General features: G+C 46.8%; 10 protein-coding genes across 11 annotated transcripts; 4 read left to right on the top strand and 6 right to left on the bottom strand.

Annotated features, from left to right (window-relative positions):
- Nucleotides 1-29: 29 nt before the first annotated feature.
- On the bottom strand, nucleotides 30-1,202 carry LOC132260056 (uncharacterized). 2 transcript variants are annotated; one of them, XM_059757961.1, is made up of 2 exons: nucleotides 1,047-1,202; nucleotides 30-896 (listed from the first exon to the last, which is right to left on the bottom strand). In XM_059757961.1, exons 1-2 carry the CDS (start codon nucleotides 1,200-1,202, stop codon nucleotides 78-80), a joined length of 975 nt encoding a protein of 324 aa, XP_059613944.1. In that variant the 3' UTR covers nucleotides 30-77. The 2 variants fall into 2 exon arrangements, with proteins under 2 accessions (XP_059613944.1, XP_059613945.1); XM_059757962.1 differs by having other exon boundaries at nucleotides 30-877; nucleotides 1,047-1,143.
- LOC132260060 (small ribosomal subunit protein eS24) lies at nucleotides 1,156-1,929 on the top strand. The gene is made up of 2 exons (XM_059757969.1): nucleotides 1,156-1,269; nucleotides 1,473-1,929. Exon 2 carries the CDS (start codon nucleotides 1,495-1,497, stop codon nucleotides 1,897-1,899), a length of 405 nt encoding a protein of 134 aa, XP_059613952.1. The 5' UTR covers nucleotides 1,156-1,269; nucleotides 1,473-1,494; the 3' UTR covers nucleotides 1,900-1,929.
- Nucleotides 1,930-1,948: 19 nt separating this feature from the next.
- On the top strand, nucleotides 1,949-5,355 carry LOC132260054 (NAD kinase 2, mitochondrial). Its single transcript, XM_059757959.1, has 5 exons — nucleotides 1,949-2,280; nucleotides 2,394-2,709; nucleotides 3,023-3,589; nucleotides 4,924-5,183; nucleotides 5,244-5,355. Exons 1-5 carry the CDS (start codon nucleotides 2,244-2,246, stop codon nucleotides 5,345-5,347), a joined length of 1,284 nt encoding a protein of 427 aa, XP_059613942.1. The 5' UTR covers nucleotides 1,949-2,243; the 3' UTR covers nucleotides 5,348-5,355.
- On the bottom strand, nucleotides 3,585-4,895 carry LOC132260055 (small ribosomal subunit protein mS31). Its single transcript, XM_059757960.1, has 3 exons — nucleotides 4,771-4,895; nucleotides 4,325-4,705; nucleotides 3,585-4,266 (listed from the first exon to the last, which is right to left on the bottom strand). The coding sequence occupies exons 1-3, from the start codon at nucleotides 4,806-4,808 to the stop codon at nucleotides 3,642-3,644; spliced, it is 1,044 nt and encodes a 347-aa protein (XP_059613943.1). The 5' UTR covers nucleotides 4,809-4,895; the 3' UTR covers nucleotides 3,585-3,641.
- A 22-nt stretch (nucleotides 5,356-5,377) lies between the features above and the next one.
- LOC132260053 (probable ATP-dependent RNA helicase Dbp45A) lies at nucleotides 5,378-7,009 on the bottom strand. The gene is made up of 3 exons (XM_059757958.1): nucleotides 6,857-7,009; nucleotides 5,730-6,791; nucleotides 5,378-5,673 (listed from the first exon to the last, which is right to left on the bottom strand). The coding sequence occupies exons 1-3, from the start codon at nucleotides 6,921-6,923 to the stop codon at nucleotides 5,378-5,380; spliced, it is 1,425 nt and encodes a 474-aa protein (XP_059613941.1). The 5' UTR covers nucleotides 6,924-7,009.
- Nucleotides 7,010-7,236: 227 nt separating this feature from the next.
- Nucleotides 7,237-8,927, bottom strand: LOC132260052 (protein DENND6B). Its single transcript, XM_059757957.1, has one exon. The coding sequence runs from the start codon at nucleotides 8,887-8,889 to the stop codon at nucleotides 7,291-7,293; it is 1,599 nt and encodes a 532-aa protein (XP_059613940.1). The 5' UTR covers nucleotides 8,890-8,927; the 3' UTR covers nucleotides 7,237-7,290.
- A 71-nt stretch (nucleotides 8,928-8,998) lies between these two features.
- Nucleotides 8,999-9,964, bottom strand: LOC132260058 (charged multivesicular body protein 6-A). Its single transcript, XM_059757963.1, has 3 exons — nucleotides 9,787-9,964; nucleotides 9,621-9,730; nucleotides 8,999-9,559 (listed from the first exon to the last, which is right to left on the bottom strand). The coding sequence occupies exons 1-3, from the start codon at nucleotides 9,853-9,855 to the stop codon at nucleotides 9,094-9,096; spliced, it is 645 nt and encodes a 214-aa protein (XP_059613946.1). The 5' UTR covers nucleotides 9,856-9,964; the 3' UTR covers nucleotides 8,999-9,093.
- A 130-nt stretch (nucleotides 9,965-10,094) lies between these two features.
- LOC132260050 (esterase B1-like) lies at nucleotides 10,095-12,503 on the bottom strand. Its single transcript, XM_059757954.1, has 4 exons — nucleotides 12,164-12,503; nucleotides 11,641-11,778; nucleotides 10,693-11,574; nucleotides 10,095-10,631 (listed from the first exon to the last, which is right to left on the bottom strand). The coding sequence occupies exons 1-4, from the start codon at nucleotides 12,299-12,301 to the stop codon at nucleotides 10,173-10,175; spliced, it is 1,617 nt and encodes a 538-aa protein (XP_059613937.1). The 5' UTR covers nucleotides 12,302-12,503; the 3' UTR covers nucleotides 10,095-10,172.
- Nucleotides 12,504-12,552: 49 nt separating this feature from the next.
- On the top strand, nucleotides 12,553-14,943 carry LOC132260051 (esterase B1-like). Its single transcript, XM_059757956.1, has 4 exons — nucleotides 12,553-12,739; nucleotides 12,977-13,114; nucleotides 13,196-14,077; nucleotides 14,130-14,943. Exons 1-4 carry the CDS (start codon nucleotides 12,602-12,604, stop codon nucleotides 14,586-14,588), a joined length of 1,617 nt encoding a protein of 538 aa, XP_059613939.1. The 5' UTR covers nucleotides 12,553-12,601; the 3' UTR covers nucleotides 14,589-14,943.
- A 210-nt stretch (nucleotides 14,944-15,153) lies between these two features.
- LOC132261339 (UDP-glycosyltransferase UGT5-like) lies at nucleotides 15,154-17,093 on the top strand. Its single transcript, XM_059760161.1, has 2 exons — nucleotides 15,154-15,531; nucleotides 15,594-17,093. The coding sequence occupies exons 1-2, from the start codon at nucleotides 15,376-15,378 to the stop codon at nucleotides 16,986-16,988; spliced, it is 1,551 nt and encodes a 516-aa protein (XP_059616144.1). The 5' UTR covers nucleotides 15,154-15,375; the 3' UTR covers nucleotides 16,989-17,093.
- Nucleotides 17,094-17,262: the final 169 nt, after the last annotated feature.

Raw genomic sequence — 17,262 nt, 5'->3', positions numbered from 1 at the left:
AGTTTTGTGACAAAAAATTTTTATCCAACGAAAAATACTAGTTTTTATTACATGAAAATAATACAATTTCTACAATTCTATGAGTAGAAATCATGATGTCTCTCAGAATTTCCAATTAATTCTCTGAAGAAGTCCTTGTTGAGCGTTGGTCGATGTTCCTCCAGTGAATCCACTTGAAGAGCCTCAAAGACTCTTCTTCTCATCTTCTCGGCAAAATCAACATCATCATTTTGATAAAGATCGCGAAAAAGTTGATCGTTCATTGCGCGGACATCCTCCAAAGGTGGTAAATTGCAGCAAATGACGAAATTTCTTAGGAAATACTCGTTGTCAATTAGGATTTCCTCTCCTTTCCTGTTCTTCACAAGAATCTCACTTTGTAATCTCATTGCTCGTCCTCTGGTGCCGAAGAGTCGCACGAAGAGAGCTCTAATTCCATCATCATCTTCTTCAGGAATTGTTTCAACCTGATTGAATGCAACATTTCTGTTCAGCAAGAGAAGAAATTTGCACGTTCTATTCGTTTGAATTCCATTTTCTGGGACACTTTTCGAGAAATTGTCCAAAAAGAAAGGGTTTCCTCGTTTTTCTTCCGTGAAATCTACATCTCGCAGTGGCGTATCCTTTGTGGAATGCTTCACTTGGAAAAGCAATGTGTAGAATGTCCCGGAGTACTCGAACTCCAGGCCGATGTCGTCAAAGCAGCCAAACCTTCTGAATTCATAGGCCACAGAGAACGATGGACACTGCATCTCCTCAGCCCTGAGGCATAAATGCAGCATTACTTCCTTCTCAAATTGGATCGGTCGCATAAAGTTGGGATAAGTGTCGTGAGATTGAGGAATGATGCTTCCAATTCCCAAATCTCCAGCCATTCCTAAAAACAACAATAAGAACTTTGGATAGTCATGTGGTTCAGTGACCTTGATGAAACACCACTAATAGAAACCAAATTATTTCCTAATTTCATGCCTGATTTCACATTTCTCTGATATATTCCAATTGCACAGTGACTAAAATATCTTTTTACTGTCTTAAATGCTTACTGTCTTGTGGAATATGTCCAAGAAACTGCGAAAAGTTTTAACACAATATTTATCACAGAAGCCGAATCGAGAACTTTTGGAGACTTTGGATAATGCTTTATCCAATAAGAATCGAGAACCGGTCGCCAACCGGGAACTTCGCATCGGGCAACCCATCGGCCATCCTTTTCATTGAAATTTCTCGCAAAGTGCGTGTTTGGATGCGCTTTTTTGCCCAAAAAAGGTGATTTTCCGTGCATTTTCCACACTGTACTTCCTGAAAATCTCTCATGCAGTGTCTCCGCCACGGTTATACAGTGAAAATCTTCCAAAAAATGGGGTTCTTATGAGGTTTTCAGGCTGTTACACGTGTATAGGGAAATTGAGGTTATGCTTCTGTGTTGATTGACATTCTCGCCGCTTTTGGGGCGCTTTTCTCCATTCTAGGACCATCTAAAACCACGTAAAGATGCCGCAGAACTACTCAACCGCCATCGTACGCACCCGCAAGTTCATGACGAATCGTCTGCTGTGCAGAAAGCAGATGGTTTGCGATGTTCACCATCCGGATTTGTCGTCTGTGCCTAAAAAGGAGATCCGGGACAAGCTGGCGGCCATGTACAAAGTCACCCCGGACGTTGTGTTCGTGTTCGGATTCCGCACGGACTTTGGCGGTGGTCGATCTACGGGATTCGCCCTGATTTACGACACTCTGGACTTCGCAAAGAAGTTCGAGCCAAAACATCGTCTGCAGAGACACGGGCTCTATGAGAAGAAGCGCCCGTCCAGGAAGCAGCGCAAGGAGCGCAAGAACCGCATGAAGAAGGTGCGGGGCACCAAGAAAGCCAAGGTGGGAGCCGCCGTGAAGAAGTAAGAGAATAAAGGCAATTCCGGGCTGAGAAGAGATGGTTGTTTCTTTGTGTTGGTGTATATCTGCTAATAGAATAATCGCGATTCTGCAGCATCAATTGCGTGCAATTTCTTCGTGGCTTTTATCAGTCACGGGCTGAATTCCTCACGCGCACCCACGGCGCTGCGAAATCTCTACAATTTCCTAGGAGAAATTCATCGAAGGAAGAAAGCTCCTGCGCATTTGTCATAACCTCACTTTGCTATCAGTACTTTTTTGGCAGTGAGAGAGTGAAAAAGTGGCGGGTTGTGATCGGAAAAGAGCGCCCCACCTCCTTTACAGAGATCCTTAATGTAGTATCCAGCTCCATGTTGACGCGGACATCCTTTATTCCGCGCCTCCTCGGTGAGAATCGCCCCGATCCAGGAAGTTCAAGGCCATTTTCTATCTCCCGGAAACTCTCCTCTGTCCTTGACGTTTTCGACGCAATTAAACCAGAGAATTTTCCACTATTCCAGCGGCCAATCATCTGGGGAGTGTAAAGTGTCGTCGACTGATTCGTACTAGCTTCCCCGTTGGCCTGCCTGCTCGTTATGTTGTTCCCGAGAAGGATTTTTGCCTCCAGCGCGTCCTGATTGTGGCCAAGTTGTCTCGATATGAGTTTGAGAAGCGTCGCTATCCGGATCTCACGACAGCTCAGCTGGAGGAGAAGATTCGGGGACGTGGCACAGATTATGACTCCCTGATACACTTCAATGAAATGCACACCCACTTCCGGAAAGATGTTGTGGAGGCCTTCAAGCATTTTGGGGTGGAAGTTCGAGTGGTTGACAGGTAACCTCACTTTGCGCCTGCTTGCAGGATGTTCGCGGATTCCCCAGAAAGTGCTGGCTAACTGGAAAGAACTGGGCGCAGGATGAGTTCTTTATTTCATATGTGATAAGAATACATGTCTTTCTGTGCAATGAAGCTAGTGGATTCTGGGCAATCTCTTCATCCGGAAGAAGTGAATGAATTCTCATTGAACAACGTGATTCATAATCCATGGGATTTATCTAATTTGCACAGGATTTGAACGACAATCTCACGAGAGATTAGATAAGAGAGACTTGGAGATTAATTTCTGATTTGTTTTCCTCGCCTCTAGGCACTCAATCACCAAAGAGTCCATCAATTGGGCCGACATGATAGTTCCTGTGGGCGGAGATGGTACATTTCTGATGGCAGCCACACGGGCGGACTCTATCAAGGGACCCGCAGGACGGAAAATCCCCGTGATGGGCTTTAATTCGGACCCAGAATCGTCAGAAGGACGCCTGATGTTGCCAAAGAACTACTCAGCGGACACCAGAAGTGCCATTGAGCGCATCATAAAGCGCAACTTCACGTGGATGCACCGCTCTCGCATCCGGATCTCGCATTTAGCCTCAAACGGAAACCTCCCAGAGGCGATTGATCTGCACGAGCACAAAGGGAACAATATGGAACATCTCAGTCTGGAGCCAGAACTCCTGGAGCCTGTCGAGCAGGAACTGTACGACGCCAAAGTGAAGAGAACACTTCCTTACCTGGCACTGAATGAGGTGTTCATCGGCGAAACTCTGTCGGCTCGTGTCTCCCATTTACAGCTGAAAACAGACGGGACGGTGACCAACACCAAATGCTCAGGATTGTGCGTCTCCACGGGCACTGGATCAACTTCCTGGCACACGAGGTGAGTTCTATTACAACTTTTATTCCACTAATCGACGCTTTACGCTGAATTTCTACTCAGCTTTTCTCTCGATTGCCTGTTTCTCCTTCCCTTCCTGTATGATGATCTCTTTGAGGAGTTCCTTTTTGCCCTCGAAGTACTGTTGGAACCAGGCAATGTGCGCTTGTTTCTCCTGGATCGTTATGTAGGGATTCTTGGACAGACCGACGCACACCAACTCCATAAAGTGCCTCACAGGGCCGGTTTTCGGGCACCACGGCTCCAAATGGGGCTCCAGGAACACATGATCGGCGAAGTACACCTTCGCTTCCTCCTCCAGGCCCTGTTCGTTGTCAATGGGGAAGCGCCAGACTTTGCCCTCGGTGGTCCAGCGCTGCATCTTCTCGAAGTAATTCCTCGGCGGAGTATCGAAAGTGGCCTGAAGTTCGCGATTCTGCAGAAGAGTCCAGATTTCCAGAGGATCTGCGGATTCCTTGACATCCTTGGTGAAGATATTCAGTGGCTGAGCGCTCCACAAATTTATTCTGTCGTGTTTCACGTCCACAGGCTTCACTGGTGCCACTCTTTCCTTGATGACTCTCTCAGTTTTCTTTCCTGACCTCCTCACAAATTGCTCACTGACAGTGCTCTCGGGAGATTTCTTCGTCCTCTCGATCTTCATGCCCACAATTATATCACTGAAAGAGAGAGACAAATGAGAAACACCACAAAAAAAAAACAAATTGAAAGTCTTACTTGAGCTTCGAACCGTCTTCTGCTCCTTCCGTTTTGATTTTTGCCTCGCTGGCTTGATTGGAAATGTCCAGGAGCTTTCGCAGCAACTCGGACTCCGTTTGTCGAGCATCTCCTCCCAAAGATTCTGCCACATTCTTGGTAACGCGCTCAAGAGTCGGTGCCTCTTCAATTGGAGGCTTTTTGGTCTCTTGGCGCTGCCTCAGACTCTTGGGCGTCACTTCGAAGGACTTTCCAGACACTTTCATACTTGCTAGAAGTTCATTCAGTCTATCATTTGACACTGAAGGCTTCTTGGCCTCGTCATCAGAGTCTGAAGAGGAGCTATCTCCTGAGTCCTTGGAGAAGAATCTTCCGGCTGTTTTTCCCACATGATAATTCACTCTGAAAACCAATTTTTGCGCAATATACTTGATAAATCATTCGCAGAATGGATAAAGTGCACTCACCTGAGAAGATTCTTACTCAAAACTTGCCTGATTATCATCTTTTTTCCTGGGAAATGCGAAAAAACACAGAGAAGAAAATTTTTCTTCACGCGAGTTCAAGTGAGGTTATGTTGATTGACAGCTCTCTAGTTTGAAATGCAACGTTCTTTCCAGCATCAATAGATTGTCTCCGAAGAACGTGGAGGAACTCCTGACCATCCTGCGCCAGGGGAATCACATTGACGGCCATCTGGATGCTAATGAGATTGCGCGGGAGTACAATAGGAGACTTGTCTTCCCGCCGGACGATCCTCGCCTGTGCTATTCGATTCGCGAGGAGATTCGCGTGGGAGTTTGGCCGAATCCCAAGAGCGGCATGGAGTCCCGTGCATTCGCCAGCAAACTCTACGTCCAGTCGAAGTGTCTGGACGCAAGTGAGTGTCTCAGAAGAGATTTCAAGTGCCTGAAAATGTCCTAAAGTGTCTTTTTCGCAGGTCTTGTGATTGATGGCAGCATTTCGTATCCTTTCAATGACGGTGCAAAAGTGGTCCTCGAGACGCGCCCGGAAGACGCCCTCCTCACCATATCAATGGATTGAAACAGTGCGTCTTCAAGTGGGTTAAATAAATTATTTTTCTACATCTGCTGTCTTCCTTCTCACCTTGGCGAATCTCTCGTCGCCAAAGAGTGGATTTTCGCTAATCTTCCGGCGCTTTTTCAGCGCTTCTGCTTTTCTGGCGGCCGTACGCTCCTTCCGTTCTTTCTGGAAGCGCGCTTCCTCATCTTCTGGATCCAATCCCTCTTCCAGCCACTTTATGCGACGGTAATTGGATTTCCTCTCCTCGAAGTCTTTGTTGTCCAGCTTGATTTCCGCCTCGCGCTTTGTCACACTCACTTGCATGAAGATTCTCTCGACCATTCGTTCTGCAAAAACAAGACCATTAGGTTCCGTAATTCAATTAGATGGAATTTCAACTCACGATCAACTGGCATTTCCGTGAGTTTCGTCTTGATAGTCTCCTCGATTTGAGCCAGAAACTCCAAATCTCTTGGAAAGCGGAAAATCGAAATGGCCAGACCATTTCTGCCTGCTCTGGCGGTTCTGCCCACGCGATGCACGTACTCATGAGGAAACTTGGGGAGCCGATGGTTTAGCACGAGCTCCACAGCAGGAATATCTAAGCCTCTGCTGGCCACATCCGTCGCTATCAGCGTTCTCACGTGGCTCGACTTGAACTTAGCCAGCGCAGCGACTCTCTCGCGCTGCCGCATGTAACCATGAAGACAGACGTTGGAGAATCCCACTTCATTGAGCGTGGTGGACAAGAGTTGGCAATCCTTCTTCGTGTTCGTGAAGACAATCACGCTGGCAGACTTGTGTTCCTCTCGGAAGCGCCTCAGCGTCTCCACGAGCACCTGATCGCGATCATAATCGGCACAGAGAATGTATCTCTGCTCCAGTGTGTCCACTGTGGCCACGGAAGCGCTCTCGCTCCACCGAAAGACTTCAGAATTCAGTGGCAAGATTTCAGAAGAAATCTCGTTCATTGTGGCAGAGAAGAACAGATTCTGTCGCTTCTCTGGCAAAAAACTCGCTATAGTCTTGAGATGTTCATCAAATCCTCCGGCCAGCATCCTGTCTGCCTCATCCACCACCAAATATTGCAGTCCCCGAAAGGAGAAAGTTCGACATCCCAGCAAATGATCAGCCAATCTTCCCGGCATGGCGACAACGATGTGAGGGCGATTCATCAATCGTTGGCTCTCGTACAGCTGATCAGTTCCGCCAGTGATCACACACACACGGCATCCCATCGGCTGTCCAGCCACGGCGAATTGCTCGGAAATCTGGTGAGCCAACTCGTGAGTTGGCGTGAGGATCAGGGCGAAGTAGCTTCTGGGATCTTCAGCTAATTTCTGTAGAATTGGAAGCGCGAAGGCAAAGGTTTTGCCACTCCCTGTCTTTGCGGCCCCCACGCAGTCCTTGCCAGCGAGAATCTCTGGAATGCAGTGCTTCTGGATAGGCGTCGGAGATTTCAATCCTGTCCGTGATGCGGGAAATGAGGTTAGTCACTTGCTCTAATGATTTTCCAGTGAAAATACTTACCCAGCTTCTGTACTTGTCGCAATACCCATGGAGAGAGTCCTAAAGAATCGAATGTGTCACCTGACATTGCGAATTATGGGATTTTCCTAAGGGAAATGCAGAAATAAGTACAGAGTAAACAAACACGCAAAACGCACATGCTATTTATAGAGGGCGCACAGAACGCTGAAGAGGAATCAAAAACCGGCGGCGCCGCCGCATTCAATTTTGCCAATTTTGCACGCCGGCGGTCAATTTCAATTGCTCTTCACTTCACGCATCTCACTTTTGGCGCGTTCACACGAATTTCGACAAGAAAATCATCGTGCTGGAAGCTGGAAAAGTTAATAACTAGAATCCACCTTTAGACATCCTTATTTAAGATATAGAAAACGAGTGTATTTCTTGAGTCTTTGTACATGCAAATGAGATTGGCGAAGGCACTGCTGTGGCCATCAAGTGGGCGCTGCCCCAGATTTCAGCAGGAGACGCAAATCCTCCGGCAAGCTGGCCTCGATGTCACTCTGATGGCGCTCCAGCTGCTGTCGCGTCTCGCTGGCCGCCGTGGCGGCGATCTTCTGTCTCAGCTTCAGCACCATGTCCACCAGCTCCACCTCGTGCTTGCCGACCACCCACGCGCTCAGGTCCTGTCGCGCCAGCGCCTGCAGGTGCAGCTCCTGTAGGGCGTGCGTGAGTTGAGTCCGCCGCGCCTCGTGCCAGGCGCGGAAGTTGGCGGAGCGGAAGAAGCGCTTGTACAGGCCCTCCCAATCCCCGCGGAGGCTGGACGTGAGATGAGGCCCCGCGTGCGAGAGCGTGGCTAGGAAGTCTTCCTGGCGGAAGGGATGGGGAGCCGGTGGCGATCCCCAGGGCGACACGTCACGCATAAGCGGCATCAAGCTGCCCATGTAGCGCTCCAACGGGATGACGAAGCTCTGCGTGAGCTCCACTAAGTAGCGTCGCAGCATGGCCGTCTGGATGGCCACCGGCCGTCCCGCCCGGCCCATCACTTGCCGGATGAGGCTGCGCTCCTGTGTCACGTGAGGGCGCCACTGCGTATACACTCCAGGCGCTGCCTCCAGAAGCCTCGATGTGGATCTCACGCGGGGCAGAGCTCCAGCAGAGCTGTCCGTGAGTCGAATGGTGTGCGGCCAGTGCTGCAGTGTCTTGGCGAAGAAGGGATTTGTGACGCCGAGGATGACCGACGGGGCTCCGTGACTCGTGAACTCCCGGAACTCACTGTCGTGGATGGTGAAGTACGGCCGCGCCTCGCCACTGTACACCAGCGGGGCGATCATACTTGTCAAGCAATGCACCAGATGAGAGCAGTCAGTGGGCGATGAAGCCATCACAACTATTGGTTCTCCTGTGATAATCAGCTCCCACAGCAATTGAACGTGGGGCAGAAGCTGCAGCAGTCCCTGGAGGCTGTCCAGTTCGTGCAGAGAAGTGATGCGCTCGCCCTGCTCCGTGGGCTCCGTTTGGCCCTCGCCGACGATTGCGGAGAAGCGGCGACCCATAAAGGGCAGAACGACAGGCCCAGGAGCCAATGGTGGCCACTCACTGATCGCCCGCGCGGCTTCCTGGAGCACAAGTCCGCTGTCTTCGGCGTCGAAGAACAGGGGTGCCACGTGGTGCGTGACCCGCGAGAACAGGGCCAGGAAGGGCAGTCGGGTGAGCAGAACGAAGCTCTTCTGGAAGTAGCCGCGAGGCAGATCAGGAGCGCGGGTTTGGCGGAAGTAGACGAAGCCCCATAAATGGCCCGGATCCGCCCTCTGTGGATCGCTGGCGACGCGGTTGTAGGATTGGTGGGCGGAAGATAGCGCCCCCACGGGCGATCTGCGGAGCCGCACGTGATACTCGGTGTCGCCCATGCAGCCGCTGTTGCTGTCCGGGAAGGCGAGGTAGCAGATATTGGAGCGCTCGCGCTCCGATAGAGTCACGTGCGATGGGTGGAGGAGCTCCAGCACCTGGCCCAGCTCCAGGTCAAATGTCACGATACAAAACGCGTACACCCACTCGCCGAAGCGCCCCCAGTCCGCCGAGGCGCTCGCCATGGCCCCAGTGAAAGTCTCACGACACAATAAAAACACACTTTGACAGATCGTGAGAAATGCAACTTGCAAGCAAGTAACATCTGAGTGCGAAAATGCAGAATTTATACCCAATAATTACGTGTATTCGTAGCTTGATATAAATTTACAAAGCATCACTTATTATCCCTCTGAGACGGATTATAATACGAATGACAAGAATGATTTTCAGGCCATTAGGGCGACTTTTGGTTCCTCCTTCTTCTGCCTCTTGGCCTTTTCGCGCTCCGGCAAATCCGACGGCACATCTGGCAGTTTCTCCGAGATGTCCTCCTCGGGAATCTCCTCCTCAGCCTTTGCAGCGTCGTCCAGAGCCACCAAGTTGTCGAGTTCCTCGAGGATGGCATTCTCGTCATCCTCAGTAAGGCGTCCCGAAAGGATTTCGTCCAGCTCCTGCTGCTTCTCAACTCCCTCGCGCGTCTCGTCCATTATCTTCTCAATCTCATCGATATTCAGGATTTGATGAAGACTCTTCAGCGCCTGATTGCCTGTCTTCAGTCCCTCAATCACCTGGATTTCCACCTGAGCAAATTCAATGTCTGATGCCAATTTCTCCAGATTTTCAAGCTGAGTGTCTGTGTTTGCCAGTAGTTTTTCCTGGTATCTCTTCTTCCGGAGAAGGAGTTTTGCGCGCCTGAAGAAAACACAAGCATTAGAAATTACATGACTATGAGAAGATGATTTGTCAGTCATACTCCTTCCTGCCGGTGTTCAGACACTTCTTCGCCAGCTCACGATCCTTTTCCAAGGAGAGTTCTATTCTTTTCTGATACTGCTTCAACTTGTCCCTCTGTTGCTTCAATTGCTGTAAGAATTCAGTGTAAATATGTGCAATTTATGTATATTTCCTCAGGTTTTTACCAAGACAGCCTTGTCCTGCTCAGTTATTCTGCTCGGGGGCTTCTTTGACTTCCCAAAAAGGGCTCCCATTGTGAGATTTCCTCAGGAAAGCACGGAAAACACAATTTTCTCACAGATGATTTTCTTTATTTTGATAACAATGACACCAAACCTCAATATTTCCTCAACCTTTCACTCGCCTGCAGCGTTTCAAGCGGGCAATAGTTGAAACTGCAAAAAATCCCGCCTTCTTCAATCGAGCGATGGAGAAATGATTCCGTATGAGAATTTAATTATCGCATTTGAATAGGATTAGATGTTTAGTTTCGTTTCATGCGGTCCAGATGAAACCTCAAATTTATTGAAACTGTCTCATACAAGGCACTAATTGGCGAAACGTCGTCGCATCAAATCAACTGATCACGTTCGTAGAGAGAATCCCAAACTGCCAATCTTTCCGTCTCGGGCAGCAGAGGGAAAGTCACTTCTTCGGCGATGTTGAGGCAGCGATAAGGCGGTCCGTTCGGAGACACGGGAAACCACTTGACCGGCGCAATTGCTTCGCAATTGGGATTTCCGCTGATCGCGAATGAAGTCCACATGCTGACCATCCGATCGATAGTCTTGCGCTCAATACTCCCGACTTCAGGTAATTTGGCCATCAGCATAGCTCTGAAGAGGTATCCCAATTCATCACCGTGACACACTCCGCGAATATCAGCGCCACAAATCATAGTGCGGATCAAGTTAAATTCTTCTGTGTCCAAGGCAAACCGGTAAAAGAATGTTGGGACCAAAGGCGCGGCTTCACATCTGGAGCGAACTAGACGAGAAAGTCCATGCCAGAAGAATTTATCTCCTATAAACTGGAAGAGAAAGGAAGTCAAATTTTAGTTCCTCCTAGAAAAGAGCCTCGCATATTAATACCTCCACATGGTTATTATATCCATCTTTCGCGGATGGGCGGTTGCCATTGAAGTAGAAATCTCTCAGAGTTTTGGCAATGTACTGACTACGTCCACTCTCAGGATGCAACCCCAATTCAAAGGGCACAAAGTTCGTTAGATCTCCGAGGAAGTCATCATCTGTGGAAATGTCTTTATAAGACATCAAACCTTCTCCGACGCATCCGCCGATCATAATCGGGATGGAGTTTCCCCAGGCCGTTCTGGCCATGTTACGTGGATGACTAGTGATCACACTATTCACACTCCATTGAGGCTCTATTGCAGGGCCGAAGTGGAAGTACACCCCTTTCTTTCGATTTTCGGAGCTCATCAGCTCCCCTTGCTTTTCTGCCAACACTTCCTGGCTCACTTTCATCAGACTCTCCAGCATTCCAGCTTCACCGCCTTCGCCAGTCCATCCGACTGATTTGGCCAGCTTCCCGGCCCAATTCAGGTCTGGAGCAAAAGCCCAGGGATCGTACGCCGTGCCTGACATGACGATGGCGCGGTGGAAGAGTCCCCTGGCCTGGTCAGTGAGGAGCATGAAGTGCACAGAAGCTCCGCCCGCGCTCTCGCCGAAGAGAGTCACGTTGTTGGGATCGCCGCCGAAGAAAGAGATGTTGTCTCGCACCCACTTCAACGCCATCACTTGATCCTTCAGCCCAGCATTCCCGGGAATGTTGAGCGTGGGATCCTGGAGACTCAGGAATCCCAGAGCGCCCACGCGATAGTGGAACGTGACCAGAACCACATCTCGCTCAATGATAAAGTCCGGTCCATACATCATTGTGGTGCCGGCGCCACAGACAAAGCCACCTCCGTGGATGTACAACATGACAGGAAGGAGTCGCTTTGGGTTTAGCTATGTTTATTCATAAAAGAAACAATTTAGTCAATTTAATCAATTGAATTTGCCAAAATTACTCACATTTTTCGTATAGACATTAACATGGAGACAATCTTCATCACCTATAAAGCCATTCATGAACAACATGTTCTGAGCGCATCCTTGGCTTTCAACTGTGCAATCCAGAGTTTCCTCCCATGATTCCGGAGGCTGAGGATCCTATAATCAAATGTTAGGAGGAACATTATCGTTAAGCTTGATGTATTATAATCGTTGCAATGATTTCTTTTCTATGTATATGTAGAGGTTTGTCAAGGTTACCCACATTGTGTTTCTTTTCATACATGATACAATTAACATAACTTTAATGAAACCTTATCTGTACAAATGTATATTGTATGTACTATAATGTCTAAACCTAGGAAACCCTTACATTTTATCTATCGACTGGTTTTTTTTTATTCATATACTTCACAATCCAATATATCATAATTACTTATATAGTCACCCACTTATAATAATCTCAAAAATAATTTCAAAACGTTGCATATGCTGAACTTTCAAACTTATTTTAAGAGAAATTTTAGAAAAAATCTGAACTTACCCTGAACCTCAGATCGCCGAGTGGGGGTTTAGCGTAGGGAATCCGGAAGAAGCTGAGGTACTTTGCTCCCAAAATGCCCTCTGACTTAACGCCACGAATAAGGCCCAAAGCAGTGCGTGCGACTATTGTGTCCGGCATCTCGGGTAGAACTAAATTTGAATCCACGATATCACTTTTTCTTATACAGATGTTAGTGTGACCATTTCAATGATGAGGCAGAAAAGCTTGTGTAGTTAATCTATAAAGTTGAAAAATCCACTGATTGGGAATGAACAAATAATTCGCTTTATTTTATCAAAAATGTGAGTGTGAAGGTATGAAGTCACAACGGTTGATTAAATATAGCTTAAAACAGAGTTCGTGATCCGCGACTGGGCGTATCTGAAACGATTTGTGAGTGAGATAAGTATTGTGGAGTTAAACTCAGTTCTGTGCGAGATGTCGAACACAATAGTCGCACGCACTGCTTTGGGCCCAATTCGTGGCGTTAAGAAAGAGGGCATTTTGGGAGCAAAGTACCTCAGCTTCTTCCGGATTCCCTACGCTAAACCCCCACTCGGCGATCTGAGGTTCAGGGTAAGTTAAGTTTCATTTTATGACTGAATCTTTGGAAGAATGTGAGTAAGTTTCTTTAGGTACATAATTAATGTTGAGATAAGTGTTTGTATACCTAATAATCATTGCGCAAAACTCATCACTGTGAATAAATGAGCAATGAGTGTTTGCGTTATTGCAACCTTGAAAAAACATGTTTTTTTTATTGTGAGTAGAAAAATAGTCACTTCACATAAGTTTTCCCTTTATATATTCTAGGATCCTCAACCTCCGGAACCATGGGAAGAGACTCTGGACTGCACAGTTGAGAGCCAAGGATGCGCTCAGAACATGTTGTTCATGAATAGCTTCGTGGGTGATGAAGATTGTCTCCATGTTAATGTGTTCACTAAGAATGTGAGCAGATTTTTATCGAATTTATCCAATTTATCAAATGAACTTTATTGAATTATAAAATGACTTCTTTTTGACCTTCAGCAAAACTCAAAGCGACTCCTTCCTGTCATGCTGTACATCCACGGAGGCGGCTTCGTCTGTGGCGCCGGCACCACAATGATGTATGGACCGGACTTTATCATTGAGCGAGATGTGGTTCTGGTCACGTTCCACTATCGCGTGGGCGCTCTGGGATTCCTGAGTCTCCAGGATCCCACGCTCAACATTCCCGGGAATGCTGGGCTGAAGGATCAAGTGATGGCGTTGAAGTGGGTGCGAGACAACATCTCTTTCTTCGGCGGCGATCCCAACAACGTGACTCTCTTCGGCGAGAGCGCGGGCGGAGCTTCTGTGCACTTCATGCTCCTCACTGACCAGGCCAGGGGACTCTTCCGCCGCGCCATCGTCATGTCAGGTACGGCGTACGATCCCTGGGCTTTTGCTCCAGACCTGAATTGGGCCGGGAAGCTGGCCAAATCAGTCGGATGGACTGGCGAAGGCGGTGAAGCTGGAATGCTGGAGAGTCTGATGAAAGTGAGCCAGGAAGTGTTGGCAGAAAAGCAAGGGGAGCTGATCACCCATGAGAATCACAAAAATGCTATTCTCTTCCATTTTGGTCCTGTGGTAGAGCCTCAATGGAGTGTGAATAGTGTAATTACTAGTCATCCACGTAACATGGCCAGAACGGCCTGGGGAAACTCCATCCCGATTATGACTGGTGGCTGTGCAGATGAAGGATTGCTCAACTACAAAGATTTTACCGCGGACGATGATTTCTTGGGAGATTTGACGAGTTTTGTACCTTGGGAACTAAACTTGCATCCTGAGAGTGGACGTAGGCAGGAAGCTGCAAAAACGTTAAGGGACTTCTACTTCAATGGCAATCGTCCATCAACAAAAGATGGATATGACAACCACGTGAAGGTATGAATGTTCGAGTCAAGTTTGTAAACAAATTCTTTATTTGGATTTTCAGTTTGCAGGAGATAAATTCTTCTGGCATGGACTTTCTCGCCTTGTTCGCGCCAGATGTGAAGCTGCGCCTTTGGTCCCGACATTCCTTTATCGCTTCGCTCTAGAATCTGAACATTTTAATTTTGCTCGCACCTTTATTTGCGGACCAGGAGTCCGTGGAGTGTGTCACGGTGATGATTCAATCTACATATTGAGTTCAGCTCTTGTGACAAAACTACCTGAAGTCGGGAGTATTGAGCGCAAGACTATCGATCGAATGGTCAGCATGTGGACTTCATTCGCGATCAGCGGAAATCCCAATTGCGAAGCAATTGCGCCGGTCAAGTGGCTTCCCGTGTCTCCGAACGGACCTCCTTATCGCTGCCTCAACATCGCCGAAGAAGTGACTTTCCCTCTGCTGCCCGAGACGGAAAGATTGGCAGTTTGGGATTCTCTCTACGAACGTGATCAATTGATTTGATGCGACGACGTTTCGCCAATTAGTGCCTTATACGAAACAGTTTCAATAATAAATTTGAGGTTTCATCTGGACCGCATGAAACGAAACTACACACTTAATCCTCTTTAAATGTGATAAAAAGGATAAAAATGTTTCTTGTTTTAATTTATTTGTAAAATCAATGAGAGTATGTAATTTAAACTTCTGCATAGCATACTTATTCCATGAAGGTTAGAGCTAAACATAAGCACAGAGGTTATTGTTAGCAATATACACACCTAATAACACCCTATGTCCATAAATTAAAACCTAAGATTTTTTTTGTGTCATATGGAACTCAAAACACGTTCACTTTATCACTTTTATCGTGTATCAATAGAAATGATCGAAATACCGTGTGTCAATTGGAATAATGATGTATAGCGTGAAACGAGTAAGATCAACACACGGGCATTACGAGCAACATTCAGAGTGTGTGTATTTTGAGAATCTCAAGTTCAACTTCAGGTTCAGTGTGTAAGTTGGCGAGATGAAGCCATGGTATGGCCAAATGAAATTGGTAATCTCTGTGAATGTCAGTGTCCCAAAACGACTGATTCAGGAAAGGCGTGTGTTTAGTTATTTCATGATTTAAAGGAAGTTTTTCAAGTGAAGTGTCATAGTGAATTGCTGAAAGTAATGCCATATCACTGTGCCTATCATTGAGATAAGAAAAGTGTCTAGCAGTCGTCGGCAAAGCCTCTGTACAGATAAATTTGGCTATTGGAACTCAGTTGTGGCACGACTGGCGAGAACTTGAACGAGAATCATGAAATTCACTGTTATACTTACTTCCCTGTTAATTGTGTTATCTGCTAGTAATGCCTCAGGATACAATATTTTGGGGGTTTTTCACACCACTGGAAAATCTCACTATATTCTGGCAGTGGCTCTGATGAAAGGATTGGCAGAAGCTGGTCATAATGTGAGTATAATGAATATTGCATAATGTGTTTTAACAAAACTAAGTGCTTTTCTTCTTCAAAGGTAACCATGGTGAGTCCATTTAAGCTGGATGTTCCGGTGAAAAATATGCGAGAAATCGTCCTAGACTTGCCTCCGGCTCACAAATTCAGCAAACTTCTTTATCATCAGTCGCAGACTAAAATTTTCGAACAATTGGAAACTGTGTTGCAATTTGGATTAAATTTCACGGATGATGCCTTGATGGATCCTAGCTTCCAGGAGCTGCTGAAAAGTGGAGAAAAGTTCGATGTGGCGATAGTTGAGTTGTTCCTATCAGAAGCTCTTCTTGGTATTGGAAAGGTCTTTGATGCACCGATGATAGGATTTTGTTCTTTTGGAGCCTCAAAATGGTCAACGGATCTTAATGGATCGCCTTCACCATTATCCTACGTGCCACACACACAGTTCACCTTCACCGATCGCATGACATTTCTTCAGCGCATGGCGAACACAATGTTGTCGATTTTTGAAAAGGTGTACTTGGATATAAACTACAATTATAGACAGGAAGCTCTCTACAACAAGCACTTCACGGATCCGAAGCCCGATTTCGATTATTTGAAAAGGACTTCGTTATCCATGGTCCTGCTTAATGCGCACTTTTCGATGAACTATCCTCGACCTTACTTACCTAACATGGTAGAAATTGGTGGCTTTCATATCAAGAACAAGCCTAAACCGTTGCCAAAAGATCTTCAAGAGTTCCTGGATACTTCTCCGAATGGAGTGATTTACTTCTCAATGGGATCCAATCTTAAGAGTGCTGATCTGCCAACTGAAGCCAGAGACGCTCTACTGAGAGTATTTGGAAGACTTAATGTGAGAGTGATGTGGAAATGGGAAGATGACACTCTTCCTGGAAAACCAGAAAACGTCCTGATTCGCAAGTGGTTTCCTCAAGATGATATCCTGGCCCATCCAAAGGTTAGATTCTTCATCACTCATGGAGGACTTCTTAGCACAACAGAAGCTACTTATCATGGGGTTCCAGTACTCGGAATCCCTGTGTTCGGAGATCAAATGATGAACATGGGTAAAACTCAAGCCGCAGGCTATGGAGTAACTGTGGGTTTTACAAATCTCACAGAAGAATCAATTTCTTGGGCCATCAATGAGTTACTCTCCAACGATAAATATTCTATTCGAGCCAAAACTATTTCCGCACGATTCCGAGATCAACCTGAGGATCCCTTGAGCAGAGCTGTTTACTGGATTGAGTACGTTGCTCGACACGGAGGAGCCAAACATTTGATCTCCGGAGGACAGGAGCTGAGTTTCATCCAATACCACAACTTGGACGTATTCGCTGTTCTTCTTGCTGTGCCCATTTTGTTTCTTATGCTAATTTGTCGTTTATTGAAAAGACTGTTTAAGAAAAAATCAAGTAATGTGGGGATAGATAAAAAATACAAGTAAAGAAAATTATTACTTATAAATCAAAAATAAAGCGTGTGGCTCTGAATATTGTAACACAACTGTATTATAATGTGATTCTTGAGTCCAAAATACATTCATAGTGAAAGCACATGAGTTTGGTTGTGTGGGAAATTTTGGGGAGTACGCATGGCGCTTAGATATCAGTGGATGCCCAGTGTCAAGGTACACACGTTATACAACAGATGTGTTGGCGCTTGTGCGTTAATTTTCAACATTGCGAAATTGTGATATGATAAGAAAGCTTAGTCAGTGT

Source organism: Phlebotomus argentipes, unplaced genomic scaffold (assembly GCF_947086385.1).
Source record: "Phlebotomus argentipes unplaced genomic scaffold, Phlebotomus argentipes genome assembly scaffold_18, whole genome shotgun sequence".
Taxonomy (NCBI): Eukaryota; Metazoa; Arthropoda; class Insecta; order Diptera; family Psychodidae; genus Phlebotomus; species Phlebotomus argentipes.
Note: the sequence above shows the minus strand (reverse complement) of the source record. Positions and strands in the feature narration are given on the sequence as shown.

Bases quoted from the DNA above. Each gene is read 5' to 3' on its own strand.
- LOC132260056 (XM_059757961.1), bottom strand. From the start codon at position 1,202: ATGGGTTGCCCGATGCGAAGTTCCCGGTTGGCGACCGGTTCTCGATTC. The intron at 897-1,046 runs GTAAGCATTTAA...GACTATCCAAAG, and splicing joins TGGACATATTCCACAAGACA to TTCTTATTGTTGTTTTTAGG.
- LOC132260060 (XM_059757969.1), top strand. From the start codon at position 1,495: ATGCCGCAGAACTACTCAACCGCCATCGTACGCACCCGCAAGTTCATG.
- LOC132260054 (XM_059757959.1), top strand. From the start codon at position 2,244: ATGTTGACGCGGACATCCTTTATTCCGCGCCTCCTCG. The intron at 2,710-3,022 runs GTAACCTCACTT...CCTCGCCTCTAG, and splicing joins GAAGTTCGAGTGGTTGACAG to GCACTCAATCACCAAAGAGT. The intron at 3,590-4,923 runs GTGAGTTCTATT...CGTTCTTTCCAG, and splicing joins TCAACTTCCTGGCACACGAG to CATCAATAGATTGTCTCCGA.
- LOC132260055 (XM_059757960.1), bottom strand. From the start codon at position 4,808: ATGATAATCAGGCAAGTTTTGAGTAAGAATCTTCTCAG. The intron at 4,706-4,770 runs GTGAGTGCACTT...ATTGGTTTTCAG, and splicing joins TTGAGTAAGAATCTTCTCAG to AGTGAATTATCATGTGGGAA. The intron at 4,267-4,324 runs GTAAGACTTTCA...TCTCTCTTTCAG, and splicing joins GAAGACGGTTCGAAGCTCAA to TGATATAATTGTGGGCATGA.
- LOC132260053 (XM_059757958.1), bottom strand. From the start codon at position 6,923: ATGTCAGGTGACACATTCGATTCTTTAGGACTCTCTCCATGGGTATTG. The intron at 6,792-6,856 runs GTAAGTATTTTC...CATCACGGACAG, and splicing joins GCGACAAGTACAGAAGCTGG to GATTGAAATCTCCGACGCCT. The intron at 5,674-5,729 runs GTGAGTTGAAAT...TTGTTTTTGCAG, and splicing joins CACGGAAATGCCAGTTGATC to AACGAATGGTCGAGAGAATC.
- LOC132260052 (XM_059757957.1), bottom strand. From the start codon at position 8,889: ATGGCGAGCGCCTCGGCGGACTGGGGGCGCTTCGGCGAGTGGGTGTAC.
- LOC132260058 (XM_059757963.1), bottom strand. From the start codon at position 9,855: ATGGGAGCCCTTTTTGGGAAGTCAAAGAAGCCCCCGAGCAGAATAACT. The intron at 9,731-9,786 runs GTAAAAACCTGA...GAATTCTTACAG, and splicing joins AGCAGGACAAGGCTGTCTTG to CAATTGAAGCAACAGAGGGA. The intron at 9,560-9,620 runs GTATGACTGACA...TGTTTTCTTCAG, and splicing joins CTGAACACCGGCAGGAAGGA to GCGCGCAAAACTCCTTCTCC.
- LOC132260050 (XM_059757954.1), bottom strand. From the start codon at position 12,301: ATGCCGGACACAATAGTCGCACGCACTGCTTTGGGCCTTATTCGTGGC. The intron at 11,779-12,163 runs GTAAGTTCAGAT...ATTTGATTATAG, and splicing joins TCGGCGATCTGAGGTTCAGG to GATCCTCAGCCTCCGGAATC. The intron at 10,632-10,692 runs GTATTAATATGC...TTTCTCTTCCAG, and splicing joins GATATAATAACCATGTGGAG to TTTATAGGAGATAAATTCTT.
- LOC132260051 (XM_059757956.1), top strand. From the start codon at position 12,602: ATGTCGAACACAATAGTCGCACGCACTGCTTTGGGCCCAATTCGTGGC. The intron at 12,740-12,976 runs GTAAGTTAAGTT...TATATATTCTAG, and splicing joins TCGGCGATCTGAGGTTCAGG to GATCCTCAACCTCCGGAACC. The intron at 13,115-13,195 runs GTGAGCAGATTT...TTTGACCTTCAG, and splicing joins TTAATGTGTTCACTAAGAAT to CAAAACTCAAAGCGACTCCT.
- LOC132261339 (XM_059760161.1), top strand. From the start codon at position 15,376: ATGAAATTCACTGTTATACTTACTTCCCTGTTAATTGTGTTATCTGCT. The intron at 15,532-15,593 runs GTGAGTATAATG...TCTTCTTCAAAG, and splicing joins TGGCAGAAGCTGGTCATAAT to GTAACCATGGTGAGTCCATT.